Source organism: Neoarius graeffei, chromosome 10 (genome assembly GCF_027579695.1).
Source record: "Neoarius graeffei isolate fNeoGra1 chromosome 10, fNeoGra1.pri, whole genome shotgun sequence".
NCBI lineage: Eukaryota > Metazoa > Chordata > Actinopteri > Siluriformes > Ariidae > Neoarius > Neoarius graeffei.
In genome coordinates, this window is record NC_083578.1 from 62942282 (window position 1) to 62967627 (window position 25346).

General features: G+C 40.7%; 1 protein-coding gene across 2 annotated transcripts in view; it reads left to right on the forward strand.

The window, feature by feature from the left end:
• slc38a5a (solute carrier family 38 member 5a) overlaps window positions 1–6489 on the forward strand; it is a 48433-nt gene extending 41944 nt beyond the window's left edge. For both annotated transcript variants that reach the window (XM_060932044.1, XM_060932043.1), the window contains exon 16: window positions 442–6489. In XM_060932044.1, coding sequence (XP_060788027.1) covers window positions 442–543 — 102 coding nt within the window. In that variant the 3' untranslated portion in view covers window positions 544–6489. The remainder of the gene's footprint in view (window positions 1–441) is intronic.
• Window positions 6490–25346: the final 18857 nt, after the last annotated feature.

Below are 25346 nucleotides of genomic sequence, written 5' to 3' on the forward strand. Positions count from 1 at the left end.
GACAAACATCTTGGACCATCGTTTCCTCTGTTGTAACCGTTGTTTTTAGTGACCTCAGAAACAAACTTCTCTAATTCAGCTTCACCGAGCATTTCTTTGACGAACATTTTCTTCACTGAAACGTTTTTCCTTCTCCATATTTTATGTAAATTAAACACATACTGTATATGAGAATAAATCAGGATGTGACGACCTGTGACAAATTCCAAAATTTTACATTTGGCAGCTTTAAAGGCCCAAGAGTAAGTCTGAGTGTGTTAGATTTGAGTGATTTGAGTCGAAAGAAAAATCATTAGGATGACAAATGTCTTTAGGATGTCTTTAGGATTCACAAATCAGAAAATGTCATGAAACATTTCTATAGTACTTCCACACTAGTCTTCTCACTCACCTGAGTTACGTCTTAAATGTTTATATTTGTTTGTATTTTTCGTCCTTCAGGCAGCGATGTTTGCGACTCTGGGCTTCATCTTCATGGTGATGAGCATTACCTCCATCATCATACAGTGGGCGACTGAAGGCAAAAGTGGGGGAGGACACTAAAAGACAACAGGACAGCAGTGCAGTAAGGATGCAGACAGAAGCACACACACTTTCCATCACTTACCATCAAACACATGGACCTCTAAAACCGAGCATGCTGCAACACACGGGAAACACGGCAACGCATCGCTGTAAATCACGTGCTGTGAAGACTTTATGGAAGATTTGTGTCATATTCATACATGAATCCCATAATCTACCATCATTATAAATACTGGACCTGAGGATGGATGGATGGATGGATGGATGGATGGATGGATGGATGGATGGATGGCCTCACAACAGACTTTCCAAAATGTATCCATTTTATTTCAGTAGGTCCATATGGGATTTATTAGAACTGATGAGAAACCACACTGATAAGTGCTCGAACACTGCTACACCCTTACGGTAAACTTTTGAAGTTTCCTTAACCCATTTATGATCATACTGGAATATTTATACTGTAGTCTTTGGTCTAAAACATTTTTTTTTAACTTTATACACACATTTATTTTATATTAAATACCATATGACAACAAGACAATGAAAACTACATTGTGTTGAAATAAAAGCTGGAGCCCAAATTACGTGAATTGAGAAAAAAGTTAGACTAAAATAATATTGGCATAGTTAAAGGTTAATAACGTGGGCTTTTCAGGGCTCAAAATTAATGGTAGTCCAACTGGACAACAAAATGTTCGGTCCGGACAAGTCAAATCCACATCTGCTTGTCCGACGAGTTAAGTTGAATTATTCCCAAGTCTCCCAGAAGTTCCGGGAGTCTCCCGCATATTGATAGCAGCTCCCTGAGTGCCCAAAAAAAACAAAATACAAAACACACTTCACCTCAGACTATATGAAAGTGTACCCTTGCCTAATAGGGGTAAAAAATAATGACAGTGTTATGCGCTGTACTGTGTGTAATGGTGACTTTAGCATTGCCCATAGTGGGTTAAACGGTTGCAAAATACATGTTGAGGTGAATTTAACAGTGTCATGTGTTCATGCGCAGATTATTTATACGAGCTGGCTCACTGCTAAGGCTACATGATAAGCCCAAACTCCTTGAAAACTTGCTTAAAGTTGCAATAGAATATAAAATACGAGTTAAATAATATTAATAAGCAGTTTATATAAATAGTATAAGTCGTCTACATATTTTGTCACGTTTTCTACATATAGGCCGATCTAATTTGGTTTACAGACGAGAGAAAATTACTCAACAGAGTATTACATATAACCACCTCAGACAATATAGTAATGATACCGGATGCTTTTATATCTTTTAGGGATTGTTGAAAATCACCAAAAAATTTTATAGTAATTATTCAAGAGTTACATCAATACAGTTCCAGCAAAACCAGTTCACTCACTTCAGTGATCCAGCTGCGTTATGGTTTACGAATTTCCAGGGAAGCTGAGTACAGCAGGTGCATATGTAAAAATAACCATGGCGTAATATCTAATTATAGATTATTAGACGCAGAATTAATCGAAATGGCAATCAAATACCTTAATAAAATATCTGTAAATATCAAGTCAAGTTTATTTTTATAGCGCTTTTAACAACAGACATTGTCGCAAAGCAGTTTTGCAGAATTTGAATGACTTTAAACATGAGCTAATTTTATCCCTTATCTATCCTCAATGAGCAAGCCTGTAGCGACGGTGGCAAGGAAAAACTCCCTCAGACAACATGAGGAAGAAACCTCGAGAGGAACCAGACTCAAAAGGGAACCCAACCTCATTTGGGTGATAACATTAACAGTTTCACCATGAAGTCAGTTTCGTTGATGTTATAACTCTTCATTGATGGAAACTTGAGTGCAAAAACTGTTCATGGCAACTGCAGTCCTAAAGTTAGCAAGTCAACTGTAGTCCTCAGCCATAAAAGCATTACTGTAAGTGTCCAGAGCGTCTTCCAAGTGTGACTTTCAACTGTCCATATGGGGCCATCCTCCACACGAGCGATGTGATGAGACTCCAGCCAGACGTAGGGCATCAGGATGGATCAGGCAGGTCCGAGGAGCAGAAGAGGTCAGCATCTCGATCTCAGGATTGACATGCAACTCAAAGGGACAGACAGAGAGAGGGGTGGGGGGAAGAAAGAGAGAGAAAACACAGGTTGTTAGGTATGCCTAATGTCACCTGATGAGTAAGAACAGTATACGTTTTGCGCTGAGCAAAACTCTGGCAAAACTAACTATGACAGCATAACTAAAAGGGGAGAGCCAGAAGGTAACACAGGCATGAAGGCATCTCGGGACATAAAGCAGCCAGCCACTACATTGTCAACAAACTTGAGTGAGCAAGTGAATGGGGGACTGACAGCATCCATACATCCCAGTTTACCAAACACTGTCTGAGCACCCTCCAGATCTACTCCTTTACCTCATAAACTCCATTAACAAAAGGCTTGACTAAACACGTTTTCAGCCTAGACTTAAATGCTGAGAATGTGTCTGATTCCCGAACATTACTTGGAAGGCTGTTCCATAACTGTGGGGCTTTGTAAGAAAAGGCTCTGCCCCCTGATGTAGCCTTCACTATACAAGGTACCAGCAGATAGCCTGCACCTTTTAATTTAAGTAGATGTGGCGGGTCATAAAGGACCAAAAGTTCACTCAGGTACTGTGGTGTGAGACCATTCAGTGCTTTAAAGGTCAATAGTAGTATTTTATAAACAATATGAAATTTGATTGGGAGCCAGTTCCGTGTGAATATGACAGGGGTGCTGTGGTCATATTTTCTAGTCCTAGTAAGGACTCTTGCTGCTGCATTTTGAACTAACTGGTTCTGCAGAAACATACAACTGTGTGTCATCTGCATAACAGTGGAAACTAATACCATGCTTACGAATAATATCACCCAGAGGTAACGTATATAAAGAAAAAAGCAGTGGGCCTAAGACAGAACCTTGTGGAACACCAAACTTTACTTCAGTATGTCTAGAAAAATCACCATTTACATCAACATACTGATAGCGATCAGTTAAATAAGACCTGAGCCAGGAGAGCACTGTTCCCTTAACCCCCACAACGTTTTCTAGTCTATCCAGAAGAATGGAATGATCAATGATATTAAATGCTGCACTAAGGTCAAGCAACACAAGCAGCGAGACACAGCCCTGATCAGACGCCAACAGTAGGTCGTTTACTACTTTAACCAGAGCTGTCTCTGTTTTATGATGAGGTCTAAATCCTGACTGATACATTTCATGGATGTTATTCCTATGTAAATATGAGCATAACTGCTGTGCCACACCTTTTTCTAGGATCTTGAAGATAAAGGGGAGGTTTGATATCGGCCGATAATTTGACGGCTGACAGGGATCAAGGTCAGATTTTTTAATCAGGGGTTTGATAACTGCTAGTTTAAAGGATTTGGGTACATAGCCAATCCTAAGAGAAGAATTTATTATTTTTAGAAGCGATTCAGTTTATTCAGATCTGTTTGAATAGACGTGTAGGTAAGGAATCTAGTACACAAGTTGAGGATTTTGATGTGGAGATTAATGACAGTAGTTCGATTTCTCTAAGGGGAGTAAAACATTCTAATTGCTGATCTGATACAGTTATATTGTTAGCTACAGGGTTACTTAAATTGTCTGACCTTAAATTAGTAGTTTGAAATTTTTGTTGGATATTTTCAATTTTGTCACTGAAAAAATTTGTGAAGTCGTTGCTACTACATACTGCAGGTGTGCATGTGTCTATAGTGGACTTATTCCTGGTTAATTTTGCTACAGTATTAAATAGGAATCTAGGATTATTTTTGTTATCGTCTATTAGGGAGGAGAAATATGTTGATCTAGCAGCACTAAGAGCTTTTCTATACTTCAGGAAGCTCTCCTTCCACGCTAATTTGAACACTACCAATTTTGTTTGACGCCATTTACGTTCCAATTTTCGAGTGGTCTGTTTTAAAGTGTGAGTGTCATCGTTATACCAGGGTGCTAATATTTTCTCTCTGATCATTTTCTTTTTAAGAGGAGCTACATTATCTAAAATATAGCTGAACGTTGACTCTAAACAGTCAGTTGCCTGATCAAGTTCTGCGGAGGCTGACAGTGACCCAATCAAAGTTGATAACTCTGGGAGATCATTTATAAAGCTCTGTGCAGTAGTTGATGTGAATGTACGTTTAATACAGTAGCGTGGTGAGGTGCATATATTATTACTCAGATATATTTTGAATGAGAAGAGATAATGATCTGAGATAACTTCAGACTGTGGAAGTGTGACTATATTTTCTATGTTTAACCCGAATGTTAGCGTTCGATCAAGAGTGTGACCACCATTATGGGTCGGTCCTATGACACTCTGATTAACCTCTTCTGAATCTAAAATGGGCACAAACGCTGTTTTCAAAGGGTCTTCTGGGTTATCGAAGTGAATATTAAAATCTCTGACAACTAAAGCTTTGTCGAAGGAAATAACCAGGTCTGAGAGAAAATCTGCAAATATCTTGTTTCTCACTTTCCTTTTATTGAACTAGTCAATACATAGTAATAAAAATGTTATGGTCAGGTGAAGTGAAAAATCTTGCTGCTTGTCCAACTGGACAAGCGGATTAAAAAGTTAATGTCGAGCCCTGCTTTTGGAGAGAATTTTTAAAATATAAAATTTAATATAATATCATATTAGAGGTATAAAACATGAGGTAATACAAACTGAAAAGTATTGTTTGCATAGGAAATGGCTGCAGATATAGATATCATCTACATTAACAAAGTGTGTGTTACATCATAATCGAATGTTTAAAGAGCAGTTTGTCGTTCTACTAGTGAAATATTGACATCTTCAGAGGTCATTTTTGTTGAGTCTGTGTCTTTATATGTTGTAAACTGTGTAACAGCTTATTGCACAGATATTTCTATGATGTGTGTGTTTTCAGTACATCTTGATGCACAGAAGATGTGCAAAGTTAATTAAGAGCCCAGTTTAATTATTGCAGTGCATGCAGATGGATTTTACTCACTTTTCTATTGAAACATAATGAAGTATGGAAACAGGCGGCACAGTGGTGTAGTGGTTAGCAAGAAGGTCCTGGGTTTGAGCCCAGCGAGGGCCTTTCTGTTTGGAGTTTGCATGTTCTCCCCGTGTCTGCGTGGGTTTCCTCCGGGTGCTCCGGTTTCCCCCACAGTCCAAAGACATGCAGGTTAGGCTAATTGGTGGCTGTAAATTGACCGTAGGTGTGAATGTGAGTGTGAATGGTTGTCTGTGTCTATGTGTCAGCCCTGTGATGACCTGGCGACTTGTCCAGGGTGTACCCCGCCTTTCACCCGTAGTCAGCTGGGATAGGCTCCAGCTTACCTGTGACCCTGTAGGGCAGGATAAGCGGCTAGAGATAATGGATGGATGGATGGATGATATCCAACAGGTTTCTTAAACCACCACCACCACACCAATGACTTCTGAGGTATTACAATCCTGTAAAAAAAGAAGTATGCACTTTTATTTGTTGGCTTCTGGTTATATTGTGAAGACACACTGAATATTCATGTCCTCATGTATGTTTAGTTTTGTGTAACCAGTTTCTGAAGTGCTATGTACTGTAGGTCATGTGAACAGTATCGACCCCTTTGACCAACTTGTTGCCAAATATTGTAATGTCTGGACTGAAAATATTTTATATAAATTTTGTATAAACTTTTGACAGCATGGACCAATTTTTTTTCCTGCATGAATCTGTGTAAAAATATTAAAATAAACATAAATTATTTGTAAATATGTTTCATGCCGGGTCTGCATATTAACATTTTTTGGGGAGAAAATGCATTGTACCATCAAACTACAAGTTAATTTTTCAAAAATTCCACATGATTGTGCAAAGTGCCTCAAGCAAACCCTTGTGAAGATTTATGTACATATTTCCATTTATTTGGGGGTGAAAGATCATATGTGTAATTAGTTAATTTGTCTGTTGTCATTTTGTTCAATAAAGATGAACTGAGGTAAAGAAGCTTTATTTGGACTGGACAGTTTCTTTGTTTTAATTTGAATGATCCTCCAGTGTTAATCATATGGCTTCATTTATAAAGAGAAAGTGTACACCACTTTTCATGTAAAGTGATATTTAACATTATTAAAAAAAGGAATTAGAAGAATATACTGTATGTTCATTATCCACCATCATGTGGCATCAGCATAATGCAAAAAATCATGCTGCTCAAGAGCTTCAGTTCATGTTCATATCAACCATGAGAAGGAAGAAAAAAACTTTGACAACTTTGATCAATTTTTGACAACATCCTTGTTGGTGCCAGATGGACTGGTTTGAGTATTTTAGAAACTGCTGATCTCCTGGGGTTTTCACACACAGCAGTCTCTAGAGTTTACACAGAATGATGCAAAAATAAAAATAAAAACTTTGTGTGAGCGACAGTTCCATGTGTAGAAACACCTAGTTGATGAGAGGTGACAGGAGAATGGCCAGACTGGTTTGAACGGACAGGAAGTCTATACTAACTGAAATAAACACTCTTTACAACCACGGTGAACCAAAAAGCATCTCGGCTTGCGCAAAACATCGAACCTTGAGGTGGATGACCTACAACAGCAGAAAACCACATTGGGTTCCATTCCTGTCGACCAAGAACAGGAATCTGATGGCATCATGGGCACAGACCTACCCATCCTGGACAGTTGAAGATTAGAGAAAAAAAAAAATCAGCTGATATTTTTCCAGTCTTCAACTGTCCTGGAACCTGATGTGGTCTTCTGCTGTTGGAGCTTATCCACTTCAAGGTTTGATGTGTTGTGCATTGTGAGATGCTTTTCTGTTCACCATGGTTGTAAAGAGTGCTTGTTTCAGTTAGTATAGACTTCCTGTCAGTTCAAACCAGTCTGGCCGTTCTCCTCCGATCTCTCTCATCAACAATATGTTTTGGCCTGTGGACCCTCTGCTCACAGGGTGTTTTTCACTTTTTGCACTATTCTGTGTAAACTCTAGAGACTGTTGTGTGTGAAAATCCCAGGAGACCAACAGTTTCTGAAATACTCAAACCAGCCCATCTGGCATCAACACCCATGCCACAGTGAAAGTCACAGAGATCACAATTTTTCCCGTTCTGATGTTTGATGTGAACATTAACTGACGCAATTCTCCTGTATCTGCATGATTTTTTTTTCATTGAGCTGCTGCCACATGACTGACTGATTAGATAACTGCATCAATGAGGGTGTGCATGGGATAGATGTTCCTCATAAAGTAGACAACGAGTGTACGTCACAGTGGTACATAGAGACAGAAATGAGAAGCAGCAAGTCCTCTACTAAAGCAACAAAACTAAAGGAAGTCTATTGTTAATAAACTGATAGTGTAGCAGTTCCACAAACATGCCATTAAGTAATGGAAAAAGGACAAAACATGTCATTGCTTTTATATTTATTTGAAAAATGTTGCCTGTCTTTTTTTTGTGAATAAATTGGTTTACCGGAAGAAAGGAGCAGGTGTGTGGGTAGTGGTGGTTGGGGGTAAATACAGAAACTGGATTTACAATATGGAAAACCCCTCAACTGACACACAAAATGAAACCCCCAAACACACACACACCCCTGCTCTTTTCCACTAGTAAACTAGTTTATTAACAAAAAGGAGAAAAAACAGTTTACATTAAGAATAAGGTTTGAGAGGATTTTGTAAGGATGCTAACTAGCCAAAACACTATGTCGTTAAATAAGTAAGTTCACTGTTAGCTAGCAAAGATCTCATTCATGATTTTACTGTACTGTATGATGGTATGAAGCATTGCACAATGCCTAAATCAGAAAAAGTTGGGACGGTATAAAAAAAATATATATATATGTTGCCAAAAGTATTTGCTCACCTGCCTTGACTCACATATGAGCTTAAGTGACATCCCATTCCTAATCCATAGGGTTCAATATGACGTCGGTCCACCCTTTGCAGTTAGAACAGCTTCAACTCTTCTGGGAAGGCTGTCCACAAGGTTTAGGAGTGTGTTTATGGGAATTTTTGACCATTCTTCCAGAAGCATATTTGTGAGGTCACACACTGATGTTGGACGAGAGGGCCTGGCTCTCAGTCTCCGCTCTAATTCATCCCAAAGGTGTTCTATCAGGTTGAGATCAGGACTCTGTGCAGGCCAGTCAAGTTCATCCACACCAGACTCCGTCATCCATGTCTTTATGGACCTTGCTTTGTGCACTGGTGCACAGTCATGTTGGAAGAGGAAGGGGCCAGCTCCAAACTGTAAAAACAGTCTGCATGCCTAGGTGCTTGATTTTATACACCTGTGGCCATGGAAGTGATTGGAACACCTGATTCCGATAATTTGGATGGGTGAGCAAATACTTTTGGCAATATAGTGTATATATACACACACACATCCTACAGGTCTCAAAGATGAGGTGTGCCAATTACATAGTGTATTTTTGTTCATGAAATACTACTAATAAAAACAATGATGATCCTGTTGTCTGAATGTAAATTACTAGACTCAACCACTATTCCAATAAAGAATAAAAGTCCTTTCTCCACCGCAAAACTGTTTGCGGCTTGTAGACACCGTCAGAATTGATCTATTCTGTTATAGTCATAATGATCTACACTGCCTGTTGATTATTAAAGAATAGAAAATGCACACAAGAGGCCCTGTTCTCAGATGTGGGAACGTTTCAGTCTTGACAGTCCCACAAACGTGGTATGCATGACATGTGAGCAAAGTTTGTCATATTGAAACAGCACGTCCTCAATGCTTCGGCACTGACATGTGAAGCACCCAGAAACTTTGGTAAATGATTCTCTAACTCCAGGGTCCCAGTCTGCACCAACTGAAAAAGGTAATATTAATGTTAATAATTCAACTAAATAAGACAAATACTCTACACAAAGGAAAGTGAGTAATTCCAAGGGGGGTTCCGGTTACGTCATGAGCGAGTAAGACGTGATTTAGTGAGTTCCTGAAAAATTTTATGAAAAAATATAGCAAAACGAACAAAACGAAAAGGTGTAGACACTACAGTGCTTAGATTTTATACTCCTCTTTAAGAAAGTCGGATGTCCAAGATGCCCAAAAACAAAAAGCCAGAACAAAATCAACCAAACAGCCTGTCATTGGAAGCTAGCGACCACGAGGAAGCTAGTCAACATGCTAGCAAAGCTGTATTGGATGGACTAGCTGCCCTACAGACAGAAGTTCATTCATTTAAAGCTGAAATTGGGGATATGATTGACCAGAGATTCCAGCAATTTTCGTTGTCCATTAGGAATGAACTGACTACACTGAAGAACGATACCAATAATGCTATTTCTGCTGTGAAGGAAGTAGCTAGCGGACAGGCTACGACTTTGGCCGAGCTTGAGCGAGGTGCCTCGTACACATCAGACCAGGTCACTAAATTGCAACAGGAGGTGCGACTGTTAACAAAAACTGTTTCACAACTAAACGACAAATTCACAGACCTGGAAAGCCAGAGCAGAAGGCTAAATCTACGGATCTTGAACATCAAGGAAGGTGAAGAGAAAGGTCAGAACAACAGGGATTTTATTGCAAAAGTGCTACAAACGATCCTATCCCTGGATAATCCCCCAATGATTGACCGTGCTCACAGATCTATCCAGACTGCACAGAACAACCCGTACCCACGGGCATTCATTATCAAACTGCACTACTTCCAGGAATGGGAGTGCATCATGCGGATGGCTGCTCAGTTGAAGACCGTCACCTACAAGCAAGAAAAGATCCTTATCTTTCCCAATCTGCCACCTGCCATTGTGAAACAACGCGCCCGCTTTAGCAGAGCCAAGGAACTTCTATGCGATCGCCTAGACGTTCGATATGGATTTCAGTACCCAGCAACTCTGCAGATCACCTACAAGGATGGCGAGCACCAATTCACAGACCCTGAGAAGGCAGCTACATATGCTGAACGCCTCTTTGGCACTGGTAACGTAACCCCAGCTGATATCCCTGAACAGAGCTAACGTCATGGACAAATAATTTCTTATTTCCTTATGTTTTGCTATCCCATGGTATCATGGGTGGTAGGCATGAGCGGTCACCTATATTTTGTTGACTTCGTTATAATTTGCACAATTTACAAATGTTTTGTTTTTGCGCCACAGCCTGATGTATCAGGAACTAAGGAGCTATACTAGTTCGATAGTATTAGTTCACAAGACTCACTAGGATGCCTATGATAACCTGCCATTTAGGCAATGCGTACCACGGGTACGCTTTTGTTTTTTGTGTTTATTATCGTTACTTTTATCTTACCATTTTTCATGTGTTCAATGCACCATTGTTTACAGTTCACTTGGGTGTTATGGGTTTTTGCAGGGGTTTCTGGAACGAAGGGAGGGTGGACATGGGTTTAAGAAGAGGCGTGTTGGTAAATGAGAGCTTTGTCTGCTTTTATACTTACACGGAGTGCAGAATTATTAGGCAAGTTGTATTTTTGAGGATTAGTTTTATTATTGAACAACAACTATGTTCTCAATCAAACAAAAAGACTCATAAATATCAAAGCTGAATATGTATGGAAGTTAGAGTGGGGTGTTTTTAGTTTTGGCCATTTTAGGAGAATATGTATGTGTTCAGGTAACTTTCACTGTGCAGAATTATTAGGCAACTTAATAAAAACCAAATGTGTAGCCATTTCACTTATTTATTTTCACCAGGTACACTGATATGACAACTCCAGATTTGCAAATAAACATATCTGACATTCAAACACAAAACAAAAACAAATCAGTGACCAATATAGCCACCCTTCTTCATGAGGACACTCAAAAGCCTTCCATCCATAGATTCTGTCAATTTCTTTATCTGTTCACGACCAACATTGTGTGCAGCAGCAACCACGGCCTCCCAGACGCTGTTCAGAGAGGTGTACTGTTTTCCCTCTTTGTAGACCTCACGTTTTATAATGGACCACAGGTTCTCTATGGGGTTTAGGTCAGGTGAACAAGGGGGCCATGTCATTATTTTTTTCACCTTTCAGACCTTTACTGGCTAGCCACGCAGTGGAGTATTTGGACGCATGAGATGGAGCGTTATCCTGCATGAAAATCATGTTCTTCTTGAAAGATGCTGACTTTTTCCTATACCACTGCTTGAAGAAGGTTTCTTTCAGGAACTGGCAGTAGGTCTGGGAGTTGAGTTTGAGTCCATCCTCAACTCGAAAAGGTCCAACAAGCTCGTCTTTGATGATACCAGCCCATAGCAGTACTCCACCTCCACCTTGCTGGCGTCCGAGTCGGAGTGGAGCTCTGTGCCCATTACTGATCCAGCCACAGGCCCATCCATCTGGCCCATCAAGAGTCATTCTCATCTCATCAGACCACAGCACCTTAGAAAAATCAGTCTTAAGATATTTCTTGGCCCAGTCTTGACGTTTTATCTTGTGTGCCTTACTCAGTGGTGGTCGTTTTTCAGCCTTCCTTACCTTGGCCATGTCCCTCAGTATTGCACACCTTGTACTCTTTGACACTCCAGGAATGTTGCAACTCTGGAATATGGCAGAACTGGATGCTAATGGCTGCTTGTTAGCTTCACGCTTGATTTTCCGCAGATCATGTGCAGTTATTTTGCGCCTTTTTTTTCCCCACACGCTTCTTTCGATCCTGTTGACTATTTGCAATGAAACGCTTGATTGTTCGGTGATCACGTTTCAACATCTTCGCAATTTCAAGAGTGCTGCATCCGTCTGCAAGACATCTCACAATTTTATACTTTTCAAAGTCTGTCAGATCTCTCTTCTGACCCATTTTGCCAGAGGAAAAGAGGTTGCCTAATAATTATGCACACCTGATATAGGGTGTTGATGTCATTAGACCACACCCCCTCTCATTACACAGATGCACAGCACCTGATATACTTAATTGGTAGTAGGCTTTCAAGCCTAAACAGCTTGGAGTGGGACAACATGCATTAAAAGGATGTTGTGGTCAAAATACTCACTTGCCTAATAATTCTGCACTCAGTGTATGAAGGATTATGCAGGTTGAGGGGGAGTGGGTTACCAATGTCTGACTCTGGGTTAGGATGAGTACTGTACAAAACAATAGAAAACTAGATAAAAGGAAGGGACTTACCTTTACATCTTGGAATGTCAAAGGCCTGAACCACCCTATTAAGCAAAGCAAAGTTCTATCTCATCTGAGGGCACTGAATTCAGATATTATGTTTCTTCATGAGACACATCTTAAGAATGATGCTCACTCCAGACTGAGATCCAACTGGATAGGCCAGATTTTCCACTCTACTTTTTCAGCTAAGGCTAGAGGAACAGCCATTTTAATACATAAAGGCATTCCTTTTAAACATAAATCCGCAATTGTAGACGAAGAGGGGAGATACATTATAGTGACTGGGGAAATTCACTCTTCACCAGTGATCTTTGTTAACATCTATGGGCCAAACTTTGATAATCCCCAATTTTTTCAGAAAGTGTTTTCTCTGATCCCAGAGCTGTCACGCACTAACCTAATTATTGGAGGGGACTTCAATTGTGTCTTCGACCCATATTTGGATAGGTCTTCCACACAACGGGCTCCTCCGTCCAAAACCAGGGATTTCTTAAAAGCATACATTAACAATACAAACATATGTGATTTGTGGAGAACTTTTAATCCTTCAGGCAGAGATTACTCTTTTCACTCCCCAGTCCACAATGTGTACACGCGAATTGATTATTTCCTGGTTGACAGGAAACTGATGCCCCATATCCTACAAGCCAAATACCATGACATTTTGATTTCTGACCACAGTCTAGCCACATTCACTCTCGAACTAACTGACTTTTCTTTAACTAAGCCAATATGGAGAGTTGACCCTCAGCTTCTGAGTGATCCTGCATTTAGTGTTTATCTCCGTGCAGAGATCCAAACATTTTTTGACAATAATAACCAACCAAATATTTCTCCTTCTTTATTGTGGGAGACCTTTAAAGCATACTTGAGGGGGTGTGTTATCTCATTTAGCCCTTTGGTGACTGACCCCTTGAAAATGGTTCCTCCAGGAACGATGACGTTTCAGTTGTCAAGACAACGGAAAAACTAAAATACAAGAGCATTTTGTTTTGTGCACAAGAGCATTGTGACGTATCTTTCTGTTTTTGCATTTTAGTTTTTCCGTTGTCTTGACAACTGAAAAGTCATCGTTCCTGGAGGAACCATTTTCAAGGGGTCAGTCACCAAAGGGTTAAAGGACAAAGAAATAAACAGAACCGAATTACTTTACTGAACTTAGAACAGGAAATCCACCAGCTTGATTGTGAAAATGCTGAATCACCCTCTCCCGATCTGCATAAGAGAATAATTAAACTCAGATTCAAGTACAACCAGATTATCTCACAAAGGCTTTCAACAACGTTAATGTATGTAAAACAGAAGTATTTTGAATTTGGCGATAAGCCTCACAAGTTGTTAGCTAGACAGCTACGAAAATCAGAGAATGACCGGTCAATCCATAAGATTAAATCTGATTCTGGAGTACCCTTGACTTTATCTAAAGATATCAACAACCGCTTCAAGCAATTTTATGAAGCACTTTACTCTAGCAAATCTAATCAAGACCCAGTCCCCACTGATACATTTCTAGACAAGTGTAACTTGCCAACACTGACCCAGGAGGATTGTAATTTTCTTGGGGCAGACATAACACTCGAAGAAGTAAACAAAACTATTAAATCATTAAAAACAGGGAAAACACCTGGCCCTGACGGGATACCCAGTGAAATATACAAAAGCTTTAATGAATTATCACCCTTCATGCTTAAGATGTTCACCCAGGCTCTTGAGGATGGACTTCTCCCTCCATCTCTCTATGAGGCAGTGATCACAGTCATTCCTAAGAAAGGCAAGGATCCTGAAGAGGTTGGAGGATACAGGCCTATATCACTTATAAACATAGATCAGAAGATCTTGGCAGAGATTCTAGCCAATAGACTAAATACACTTCTGGGAAAGTTAATAGCACCAGACCAGACTGGATTTGTTCCAGGACGGAGTTCATTCTGTAACCTGCGCCGCCTCTTCAATATTCTTTATTCCTCTCATACTAGCAACAAAGACTTGGTTATCATCTCCCTGGATGCGGAAAAGGCGTTTGATCAGGTTGAGTGGCCATATCTATTTGCTGTTTTACGGAAATTTGCTATGGGTGAAACATTTATTGCCTGGATCAGAACTTTATATAGAAACCCAAAAGCACAAATACTCACAAACAAAACCCTGTCGTGCCCCTTTAACCTCCAAAGAGGTACTAGACAAGGCTGCCCATTATCCCCCTTACTTTTCGCCCTAATGATAGAACCTCTTGCTGATACAATTAGGTCAGAAAGAAACATTCATGCTTTTAATTCTAAAAATGCCCCACACAAAATATCTTTATTTGCAGATGATGTCCTCATTTGTGCAACGAAACCACTCTCGAGTATCCCAGTTATTTTACACTTAATTGAAGAATTCAGTAGCTTTTCAGGCTATAGAATAAATTGGGGGGAAAGTGAACTTATGCCAGTTGGACTTATAGACTCCTCTCAACTTTCACATCTTCCATTCAAAATATCTAAAGACAAATTCACCTACCTTGGCATTGTTGTAACCAAACTGCCAAACTCTCTGTTTGCAGCTAACTATACTCCTTTGTTGGAGAAACTCAAATCAAATATTCAATTCTGGAGGTCTCTCCCCATCTCTCTAATTGGAAGGGTAAATACCATTAACATGATTTTCCTTCCACAGCTCTTATACCTATTCCAGAATCTCCCTGTCTTTCTCCCCAAAACATTTTTTAAACAACTGGACTCACTTATCATGCCCTTTATCTGGCACTACAAAAATCACAGGATCAAAAAAGCTCACCTTTGCAAACCAAAATGTGAAGGAGGGTTGGCACTTCCAGCCTTCCAACTCTACTATTAGGCCTCCAACCTCAGAACTATAGCACTGTTGCTGAACGACTACAGTGGATACTGGGCATGGATGGAATTAGAAAGGGAACAATGCACCCCTTATGACCTAACAGCGGTAATACTCTCTCCAACTGACCTTAAAAAAACTGTCTATAGGGGCAATTTTATTATCCACAATATGATCTGGATCTGGAAACAAATCAAAACATCCTGTGATGCAAACTCATTATCTTTTTTACTCCCCATAGCGAATAACCCTTCCTTTTCACCTTCAACGCTGGACAGCAGCTTCAAGCGTTGGAAGGAGGTGGGCATACATTCCATTGGGGATCTTTACCTAAATGAGAAATTTGTGACCTTCACAGAAATTCAGGAGAAATATGGTCTCCATAAGAATAATTTCTTTAGATTTTTGCAAATAAGGGACTATGTACAGTCACACTTAAATGATTTTGCAACAGCCAGCCCCTCCTGTTTGGATAAGTGTCTTAGAAACTGTTTTAACAGCTATTCCATCTCATCGCTGTATGGCACACTACAGAATCTCCACTTACCTTCAACAAGTGCAATTAAAGCAGCTTGGGAGGAGGAACTAGGGTTAGAAATTTCTGATGGATTTTGGAAAAATAGCCTAGAAGAAATTCACCTCTGTTCCACACATGCCAGACATTGTCTTATCCAATTTAAAGTGGTACACAGACTCCACTATTCGAAGACAGAGTGGAAAAATCTGGCAACGGTGCCGTTGCGAAGTCGTCTGGATGAGTAGAACGGATTTGTTTACGATGACGTCACAACCACATGACTAGAACAAGCAGCACTCTTGCTGTTTTGTATGAACCACTGCATTGCATTTACTTTTGTATACAGCTTTTCTTTTAAATAAACAAGTAACTGAACCATTTCTTGAATTTCTTTTTTTTTTATTGGATAAGACTGCTTTTCAAAATGTTCACACACAATATAAAAAGTTATATCAATTATATAAAAATGCTTTTCAAAATGTTCACACAATAAGAAAATTAAGTTATATAAAACTATGCACACTAATAAAACTAATTTGTACACACAGAAGGCACGATTTCCTCGTGTAGTCGCAGCCGTCTTCTTGTTGTTGTGTGTTTGTTCCTGTGAGTGCTTCATGCCAGGTAGAGGAAGAGGTTTATGCGCATGCGTCTACTTCTTCTATTGTTCTGGTGTCTCCGATGGGACCGTCTTACAGCACACGTAGAGGTGTGGCATGTGTATTGCATCGTTTTCAGCAAGCGTTGCGTTGCCATATGTACCTGATATTTTACTGATCCGTTGCCCATGTGGACGCGATATTTTTTTAAATAAAAACTCGTTGCCGTTGTCGTGTGGATGTAGCCTTACCCGTTCTCAAAAAATATCGTTCTGGGGCACCCAAAACGCCGGTGCCGTGTGGATGCCAGGCCGAAACGATAAACAATTTTATCAGATTCACCTGAATCCGTTGCCGTGTGGACAGCCTCTAAATTGCACAAGATATTTCCTAATGTCTCTCCAATATGTGACAAATGTAATGCTGGAGATGGGTCATTAGCTCATAGCTTTGTTCTCTGTCCCAACCTACAAGGATACTGGCAGGGCATTTTTAAAGGGATAGTTCGGGATTTTTGACATGAATCTGTATGGCATCCCCATCAATAGTGTCGTGCAAACACACTGACTTGCCCCTGACAGCATCCTGTGAGTCCAGTTCTTGTCCAGTTTTGGTCCAGACGAAAGTAGTCCGGCAAGTTTGTTGGGGTCACGAAAGTAAAACGTTTTTCATCTCAAAACAGTATGTGTTCAAAAGAGTGATATATTTGCATCACAAAACCGTTGCCAAATAAAAAGTCAGACCTCGAAATCGCTTGGCACTATTTCCTCTCCCTTCTTATCACTGCGCGCTGCCGCCAGGTGACAGCCACGGCTGTTTCATTCATTGTTTACTAGTGATGGGAATTTCGGCTCTTTTGGCTCTTCTTACTATAAGGAGCCGGCTCTTTCGGAAGAGTTTTTATAATTATTTCTCATGACTTGTACAGTCACATCGAGTACACATCAATGCAAATTAACACGAAGGGATATACTAGACCAATTTATATCTGGAACTATTTTCAGCCACAGCACAGGCAAAGCACCGCTGCAGGCGCAAAGACACCGCGCAGGGTTTTCAGGCGCTGCGCACCCGTTTTCAGGCACTGTGCACCCGTTTTCAGGCGCTGCGCGGTGTCTTTGCGCCTGCAGCGGTGCTTTGCCTGTGCTGTGGCTGAAAATAGTTCCAGATATAAATTGGTCTAGTATATCCCTTCGTGTTAATTTGCATTGATGTGTACTCGATGTGACTGTACAAGTCATGAGAAATAATTATAAAAAATCTTCCGAAAGAGCCGGCTCCTTATAGTAAGAAGAGCCAAAAGAGCCGAAATTCCCATCACTAGTAAACAATGAATGAAACAGCCGTGGCTGTCACCTGGCGGCAGCGCGCAGTGATAAGAAGGGAGAGGAAATAGTGCCAAGCGATTTCGAGGTCTGACTTTTTATTTGACAACGGTTTTGTGATGCAAATATATCACTCTTTTGAACACATACTGTTTTGAGACGAAAAAAGTTTTACTTTCGTGACCCCAACAAACTTGCCGGACTACTTTCGTCTGGACCAAAACTGGACAAGAACTGGACTCACAGGATGCTGTCAGGGGGAAGTCAGTGTGTTTGCACGACACTATTGATGGGGATGCCATACAGATTCATGTCAAAAATCCCGAACTATCCCTTTAAAGTCTTTACTGAAGTCACACAAAAGGACCTTGAGCCAGATGTCCTTCTTATTTTGTTTGGGCTGTCAAACCAGTCATTCAAACTGTCAAAATATGAACAGCAACTCCTGTCATATGGACTGCTGACAGCAAAAAAACTCATCCTGACCTTTTGGAAGAAAAAACAGGTCCCTTCCCTACAGGCTTGGCTCAATGAGCTCACTAACACCTTACACCTTGAAGAAATAAGATATTCCTTAAGAGACAAAAGGCACCACTTTGATAAGATTTGGGCCCCCTTTATGAGCTACCTTGAAGTGAATAGTCAGGCCTTAACAGGAAACCACGAATCTGGGATGATTCTTCACTCTCCCTGACCCCTCTTTTTTCCTTTTGATGTGCAGGCAGACGTCCTCTTATTTTATTTTATTTTATTTTTATTTGGGTGGGTAGGATGGGTGGTGGGTGGGCTTAGTGGATTAGGTATGTTGATATCTGTGTTTAATATGCTTTTATTTTATATGATTTACTTGTTCTTGTATTTCATTGTAAAAACCTGGAGAACAATAATGTGATCTTGTTTATTGTAACTCTTGTCAAATAAGTCTCCAATAAAAATCTCATCTCATCTCATTATCTCTAGCCGCTTTATCCTTCTACAGGGTCGCAGGCAAGCTGGAGCCTATCCCAGCTGACTATGGGCGAAAGGCGGGGTACACCCTGGACAAGGCGCCAGGTCATCACAGGGCTGACACATAGACACAGACAACCATTCACACTCACACCTACGGTCAATTTAGAGTCACCAGTTAACCTAACCTGCATGTCTTTGGACTGTGGGGGAAACCGGAGCACCCGGAGGAAACCCACGCGGACACGGGGAGAACATGCAAACTCCACACAGAAAGGCCCTCGCCGGCCCCGGGGCTCGAACCCAGGACCTTCTTGCTGTGAGGCGACAGCGCTAACCACTACACCACCGTGCCACCCTCCAATAAAAATCTATCTGACAAAAAAAGAAAGTAATTCCAATGCCTAAAAAGTCATCCTTTTGGACTTCAGGTTTTATTTGTTCTACTACATTTCTTTTGTTTTACAGTGGAAACACTGATATTGTTCTCACCAACACAAGGTCTGCCGATGTCAAAACAGAAGAAAAATTAATTTCTAGGATTTTTTATGTATCATAACTAAATAAACCAGCGCCATGGTGGTTTAGTGGTTAGCACTGTTGCCTCACAGCAAGAAGGTTCTGGGTTTGAGCCCAGTGGCCGGCGACGGCCTTTCTGTGTGGAGTTTGCATGTTCTCCTCATGTCTGCGTGGGTTTCCCCCACAGTCCAAAGACATGCAGGTTAGGCTAATTGGTGGCTCTAAATTGACCGTAGGTGTGAATGTGAGTGTGAATGGCTGTTTGTCAGCCCTGTGATGATTTGGCGACTTGTCCAGGGTGTACCCTGCCTCCAAAGTCAAAGAGATCACAATTTTTCCCGTTCTGATGTTTGAAGTGAACATTAACTGAAGCTCTTGATTTGTATCTGCATGATCTGATGCACTGTGCTGCTGTCAAGGGATTGGCTGATTAGAGAACTGCATAAAACAGCAGGTGGATGAGTATTCCTAATAAAGTGGCCGGTGAGTTTAATCTTGCTTTTGCCCTTTTCAGAGAAAATATTATTTAAGAAAAGTAGTTCTTATGAAAAGAGGGCGGCACGGTGGTGTAGTGGTTAGCACTGTTGCCTCACAGCAAGAAGGTTCTGGGTTCAAGCCCAGTGGTCGAAGGGGGCCTTTCTGTGTGGAGTTTGCATGTTCTCCCCGTGTCTGCGTGGGTTTCCTCCGGGTGCTCCGGTTTCTCCCACAGTCCAAAGACATGCAGGTTAGCCTAACTGGTGACTCTAAGGTGGGGTTTACATTAGACCGTATCAGCGGATCATCAGATTAACGTTTTTAAAAACAATTAGCGTGCACACAGCAACGTCAATACACAATTCGCGTGCACACAGCAACGCCAATACACGGATACGCTAATCACATGACTAATTAAACGGCACATAAGTTGAAATGTAATGTGTAAACTTCTCCTCAGCGGCTCGGCTCCGCAGGCATCCTGCGCTCCAAATCACTCCGCCCTGAACAGCGAGTGCCCTCTGGAGGGTGCGCACTCCGGCCCTGCGCAGCTCACAGAGCGCGCGAGTGAAGCGCACGAGCAGTGATTCGGGACTGAGCCGCTGTGTGTGTGATCCCAGTGCATATTGGGCATGCGCAAGTCACTTACCACTTGCAAGTGGAAGGATGGCAAGCCTAAAGACAATCATAACTACACAATGGGCAGTATTTGCATCAGTATTTGCAGTATTTTCATACTTTTATACTCTTTAATGAAAGGTGATACAAGGCGGAAGTCCGCGCCGTTTTTCAGCAGTTGCGTCACATGACCAACGCCAGCGAATCAGGAAGGTGGATGTCACAGTGACGTTGTCCAGTGACGATGTCAGCTAGAGCTCAGCACAGCGTATCCTCGTATCTCAATGTTTACACAGCACCGGATCAGATACGAACTGGGTTGAATATGTGGGCCCTGGCGGATTCCCGTTTCCTGGCGTTTTAATGTGAACGGACAGTGCATCCGCGAAGAAAACGAGACAGATACGGTCTAATGTAAACTTGGCCTAAATTGACCATAGATGTGAATGTGAGTGTGAATGGTTGTTTGCATCTATGTGTCAGCCCTGCGATGGCCTGGCGACTTGTCCAGGGTGTACCCCGCCTTTCGCCCGTAGTCAGCTGGGATAGACTCCAGCTTGCCTGCGACCCTGCACAAGATAAGCGGCTACAGAGAATGGATGGATGGAAATAAATAAACCAATAACTAACAGCATATTGTAGCTGAAGTTTCCAATCATTAGACACACTTTATTTTGGCATATGAAGCAGTCAACCACTGTTAAAATCTCAGATTCAGTTCTTTTACATTCAGCTTCATACACATATTCACTTCTTTTTAAATCCACTTTTTGCAAATATAAAATATGCGCCCTTTTCCAATATTACCTGTGTCTATAATCAGGGGTTAAATTGGGATTGGTTATGTGGGGGGGCTCTGCCTCGTACCCGCCCCTGCCCCCGCCGCCCTGCCCCAATATACTTTTTGGAAAATAACCCTCTAATTTGATAACCATATCATATTGCACAGAGATATACACCTTATCTGTGTGTTGTAGGCCTATGTGTGTCTTGTAGTGCCCCCCTACACATTATGGCAGTTTGAATGTAGATTGGTTGGCCAATGTAACAGATTGTACAGGTTGTTGTACATTGGTTTGAAGGAAATGATTAGTGGGGGGTCTGGGGGTCCTCCCCCAGAAGTTTTTATTATCATACATGTTATTTGCTGAATTCTGGTGCATTTTAATAAGTTGTTAGCTGACTTTACAGAGGTAGGTTGAGCAATATCATGTTAAATCTTGTCACATGCCTACAGGTGAAAAATGTGAAGGAGAAATGTTCAGTGAGAAAATTTGAAGGCTTGCACAATCTTAAACCAAAACAGTTGATTTATTTTGGAGGATAAATGTTAAATATGCCAAAACACTGTCAGTCAAATTGTCAATCAAATATATTCATGCAGTGAATGCAACCAAATACAAACAACACTATAACATTGGAAGCATTTATTATTATTGTTATTATTATGTATTCAGTTATTTATTTGGCATGTGGTGCTTTTTGTATTGTCTAGAACATACATAAGATGAGCATATTATAGCAGCAAAATAGAAGCCCAATCATTTGAATGCAGCAAAACTTTTGCTGCATTCAAATGATTGTGCTTCTATTTTGCTGCTATAATATGCTCATCTTATGTATGTTCTAGACAATACAAAAAGCACCACATGCCAAATAAATAACTGAATACATAATAATAATTACACTAATAATATTAACAATAAATAATAATAAATTAACATTAAATTAAATATTAACAATAAATAATAAAACACTAATATTAACAATACAGTGAACATAATAATTATCATATTTTTTATTATTAAAAACAAAATATCAAATAATACTGAAGGGGGAAAAATAATACTGATATAAATATGTTGTGTTTTTATTTTTAGACAGTATGTGTTTTGCTAAACACATACTGTCTAAAAATAAAAACACAACATATTTAGATCAGTATTATTTTTTCCCCTCTTCAGTATTATTTGATATTTTGTTTTTAATAATAAAAAATATGATAATGATTATGTTCGTATGCAGGTAAAAGGGGAGACGGTGTACGGAGAAAATTATAAACAAGTCACAACGCTGAAACACAAGCCCAAAAACCCGCAAACCACGACTTCTGATTTTTTTTTAAAGCGAGCTCACAAAAAAAGAAACCCCAAAGTCGCTTATAAAAAGCGGAATTGGCAACCCATGCAGTGTTCCAGAAACCAGAATCTCTGATCGCAAGTTCTGTTCTAAATAGCTTTGACAGGTCATCTTGTTATCAGGAAAACTATGATCTATCTCATAAAAGTCATGGGTTTATTGATTAATAAAACGATATTTAATTATTCAGAACTGAAAATCGTGAAAAGGGTTTGTTGCTTTTGATGTGTGCGTGATCATATGCCATCCGCTCCGAGCTTATGTGCCGGGGATCAGCCCCGGACAGCCCCGGCCCAATTTAACCCCTGTCTATAATTTTCCATTAGGCCTGATTAATTTAGCTAAATGGATGGTTAGACATAATCTTATATTTGTTATCTCCCTAGCTGGCATTTAAGACCAACCCCAAACAAACCCTTTTGAATTGTCTCTACACATGTACAGTATATTATACCCATCTGATCGGCAAGGGGTGTACATATTTTGTATTGCCTGTGCACATTTATGAAAAGCTAACATTTTTAAACATATGCTTTTGGGATGTGCTGGATTCTGATAATGTGAATTAATGGTAATTGTACTGTGTATCCATAGGAAGGAAGAAAGAGCTTGATGAGGCCCTCCTCAATGTGATTGTGAAAGATTTACAGACTTTCTCCATCATGGAAGATAAGGGTTTCAAAGCTTTTGTGAAGAAGTTGGACCCCACCTACATTCTGCCAACCAGGAAAGCTCTGAAGACAATGGTGGCTGAAAAATATGCAGAGGAGAAAAAAAAAAAGAGATGATGGCACAGTTTCAGAACATCCCAGCTGCCTGCCTTACTGCTGACGTGGACATTTGTGACTACTGAGTCCTATCTTCCTGTCTGAGCACAACATTTTAGAGCCGTTCCAGTCAGGTTTTAGAGCACTCCACAGTACTGAAACAGCTCTGTTCAAAGTAACTAATGATCTACTGCTCACTCTAGACTCAGGCGAGAATGCAATCTTGGTCCTATGGAGCACTTGCATGTGACGTCACAGCCGATCCAGATTGTGACAGACGCCATCTTGTCGGTCAAACACCATATTTCCGCCTTCTACTTCTACTTCTGGTTCTACTTCTGCTTTTACTTCTACCTTTTCTTCTGGAAAACCCTACTATATACAATTCTACTACAACGGCTGCGGCTACAAGCTCTCCCTACCTGTGCACGTTTTTTATGTTTTTTGTGTGTATTTTTGCGTGTTGTTCGTCTGTACCGGACTTCAATATCCACTACAACCGTATGGACTTACTGGACATTGGTTTCCAGCAGAAAATGACGGTTTGTAGAGATTTCCATCACATGCACAACATTCCGGACGAGATAGCAAGACCAGCGGGGTCTCCGTGGATTGTTATCGGAAGCAAAGCGAAGGAGGCGGCGCCGGGAGCGGAAGCAAAAGCGAGGCTGCAGAGCCGGCCTGTTGACTAAGCTCAGAAAACAACCACTCAAATCTCCACTGCTAAGCCTCTACCTCTCCAACGCCAGATCCATGTAAACAAGACGGACGATTTGGAATTACAGCTGGAATTACCTTATTCTATTCTATAATCGGCTGGTCAGTGCTATACTCAATACTTAAGTGACTTACCCGTCCAATGAGGACTGTTATTTTCTTGTTTACAAGATGCCACATCTGAGTCGCTGACAAATCCTGAATTTCTGTAAAGATAACTGTCCAGAGATTTATAAGCACGCAGTGCTTCACCACTGAACAGCGAGGGAAAGTTAATGAGGTAATTATACACATCCGGGTATTCCGCTGGCAGTTCAACATCCACTGACACGGTCGTGAAAACTCCGTCTGGTAAGCCATAAGGGTCACTAATCTGTAGATCGTTTATTTTAGACATATATCTAGTTATCTATTCATTAGAAAAATGAGCCGTGTAGTCCGTCGGTTGAAATTGATCCATTCTGTACACGAGTGCAGCAGTATTCAGCTGTGTTTTTTACCGACAAGATGGCGGCTGTGTACTTTCTGGTCACGTGACTGCAAGATCTCTATAGGACCTTAGTGTGGCCTTTGATACTGTGGACCATGACATCCTCCTCTCTCGTCTTGAGGAGTGGGTAGGCATTAATGGGACAGCACTGCTTTGGTTCAGATCCTATCTAAAACACAGAACCTTTTCTGTATCTCTCGGTCATTTTTACTCTTCCTCAGCCTCAGTCTCCTATGGGGTCCCGCAGGGCTCTATTTTGGGTCCAGTACTTTTCTGTTTGTATATGCTCCCCCTAGGTAACATTATTAGAAAGTATGATATCTCCTTTCACTTCTATGCAGATGATACACAACTGTACCTCCCCTTTAAATCTAGGGATTCCATACAGCCACTATTGGATTGTCTTGAGGACATTAAATGCTGGATGACCAACAACTTCCTCCAGCTAAATAACGACAAACTGAGGTTATCATTTTTGGTCCTCCCAAATCTAGATCCTCAGCGGCTAACAAGCTTGCTCATCTCTTTCCATACATTAAGTCATATGCTAAAAACCTAGGTGTCACTCTTGATTCAGAACTCTGCTTTAAAAAGCAGATTAGTACTGTTATTAAGAATAGCTTCTTCCAGCTGAGAATGATCTCCTGTCTCAAACTTTCTTTATCCTTTGAAGACCTAGAAAAAGTCATCCATGCCTTTATTACATCCCGGCTAGATTTCCTCTATCTTGGTCTCCCTTAGTCTCAATTAATGCGTTTACAGTTGGTGCAAAATGCAGCTGCTAGACTGCTGACAGGTACCAAGAAGAGAGAGCAC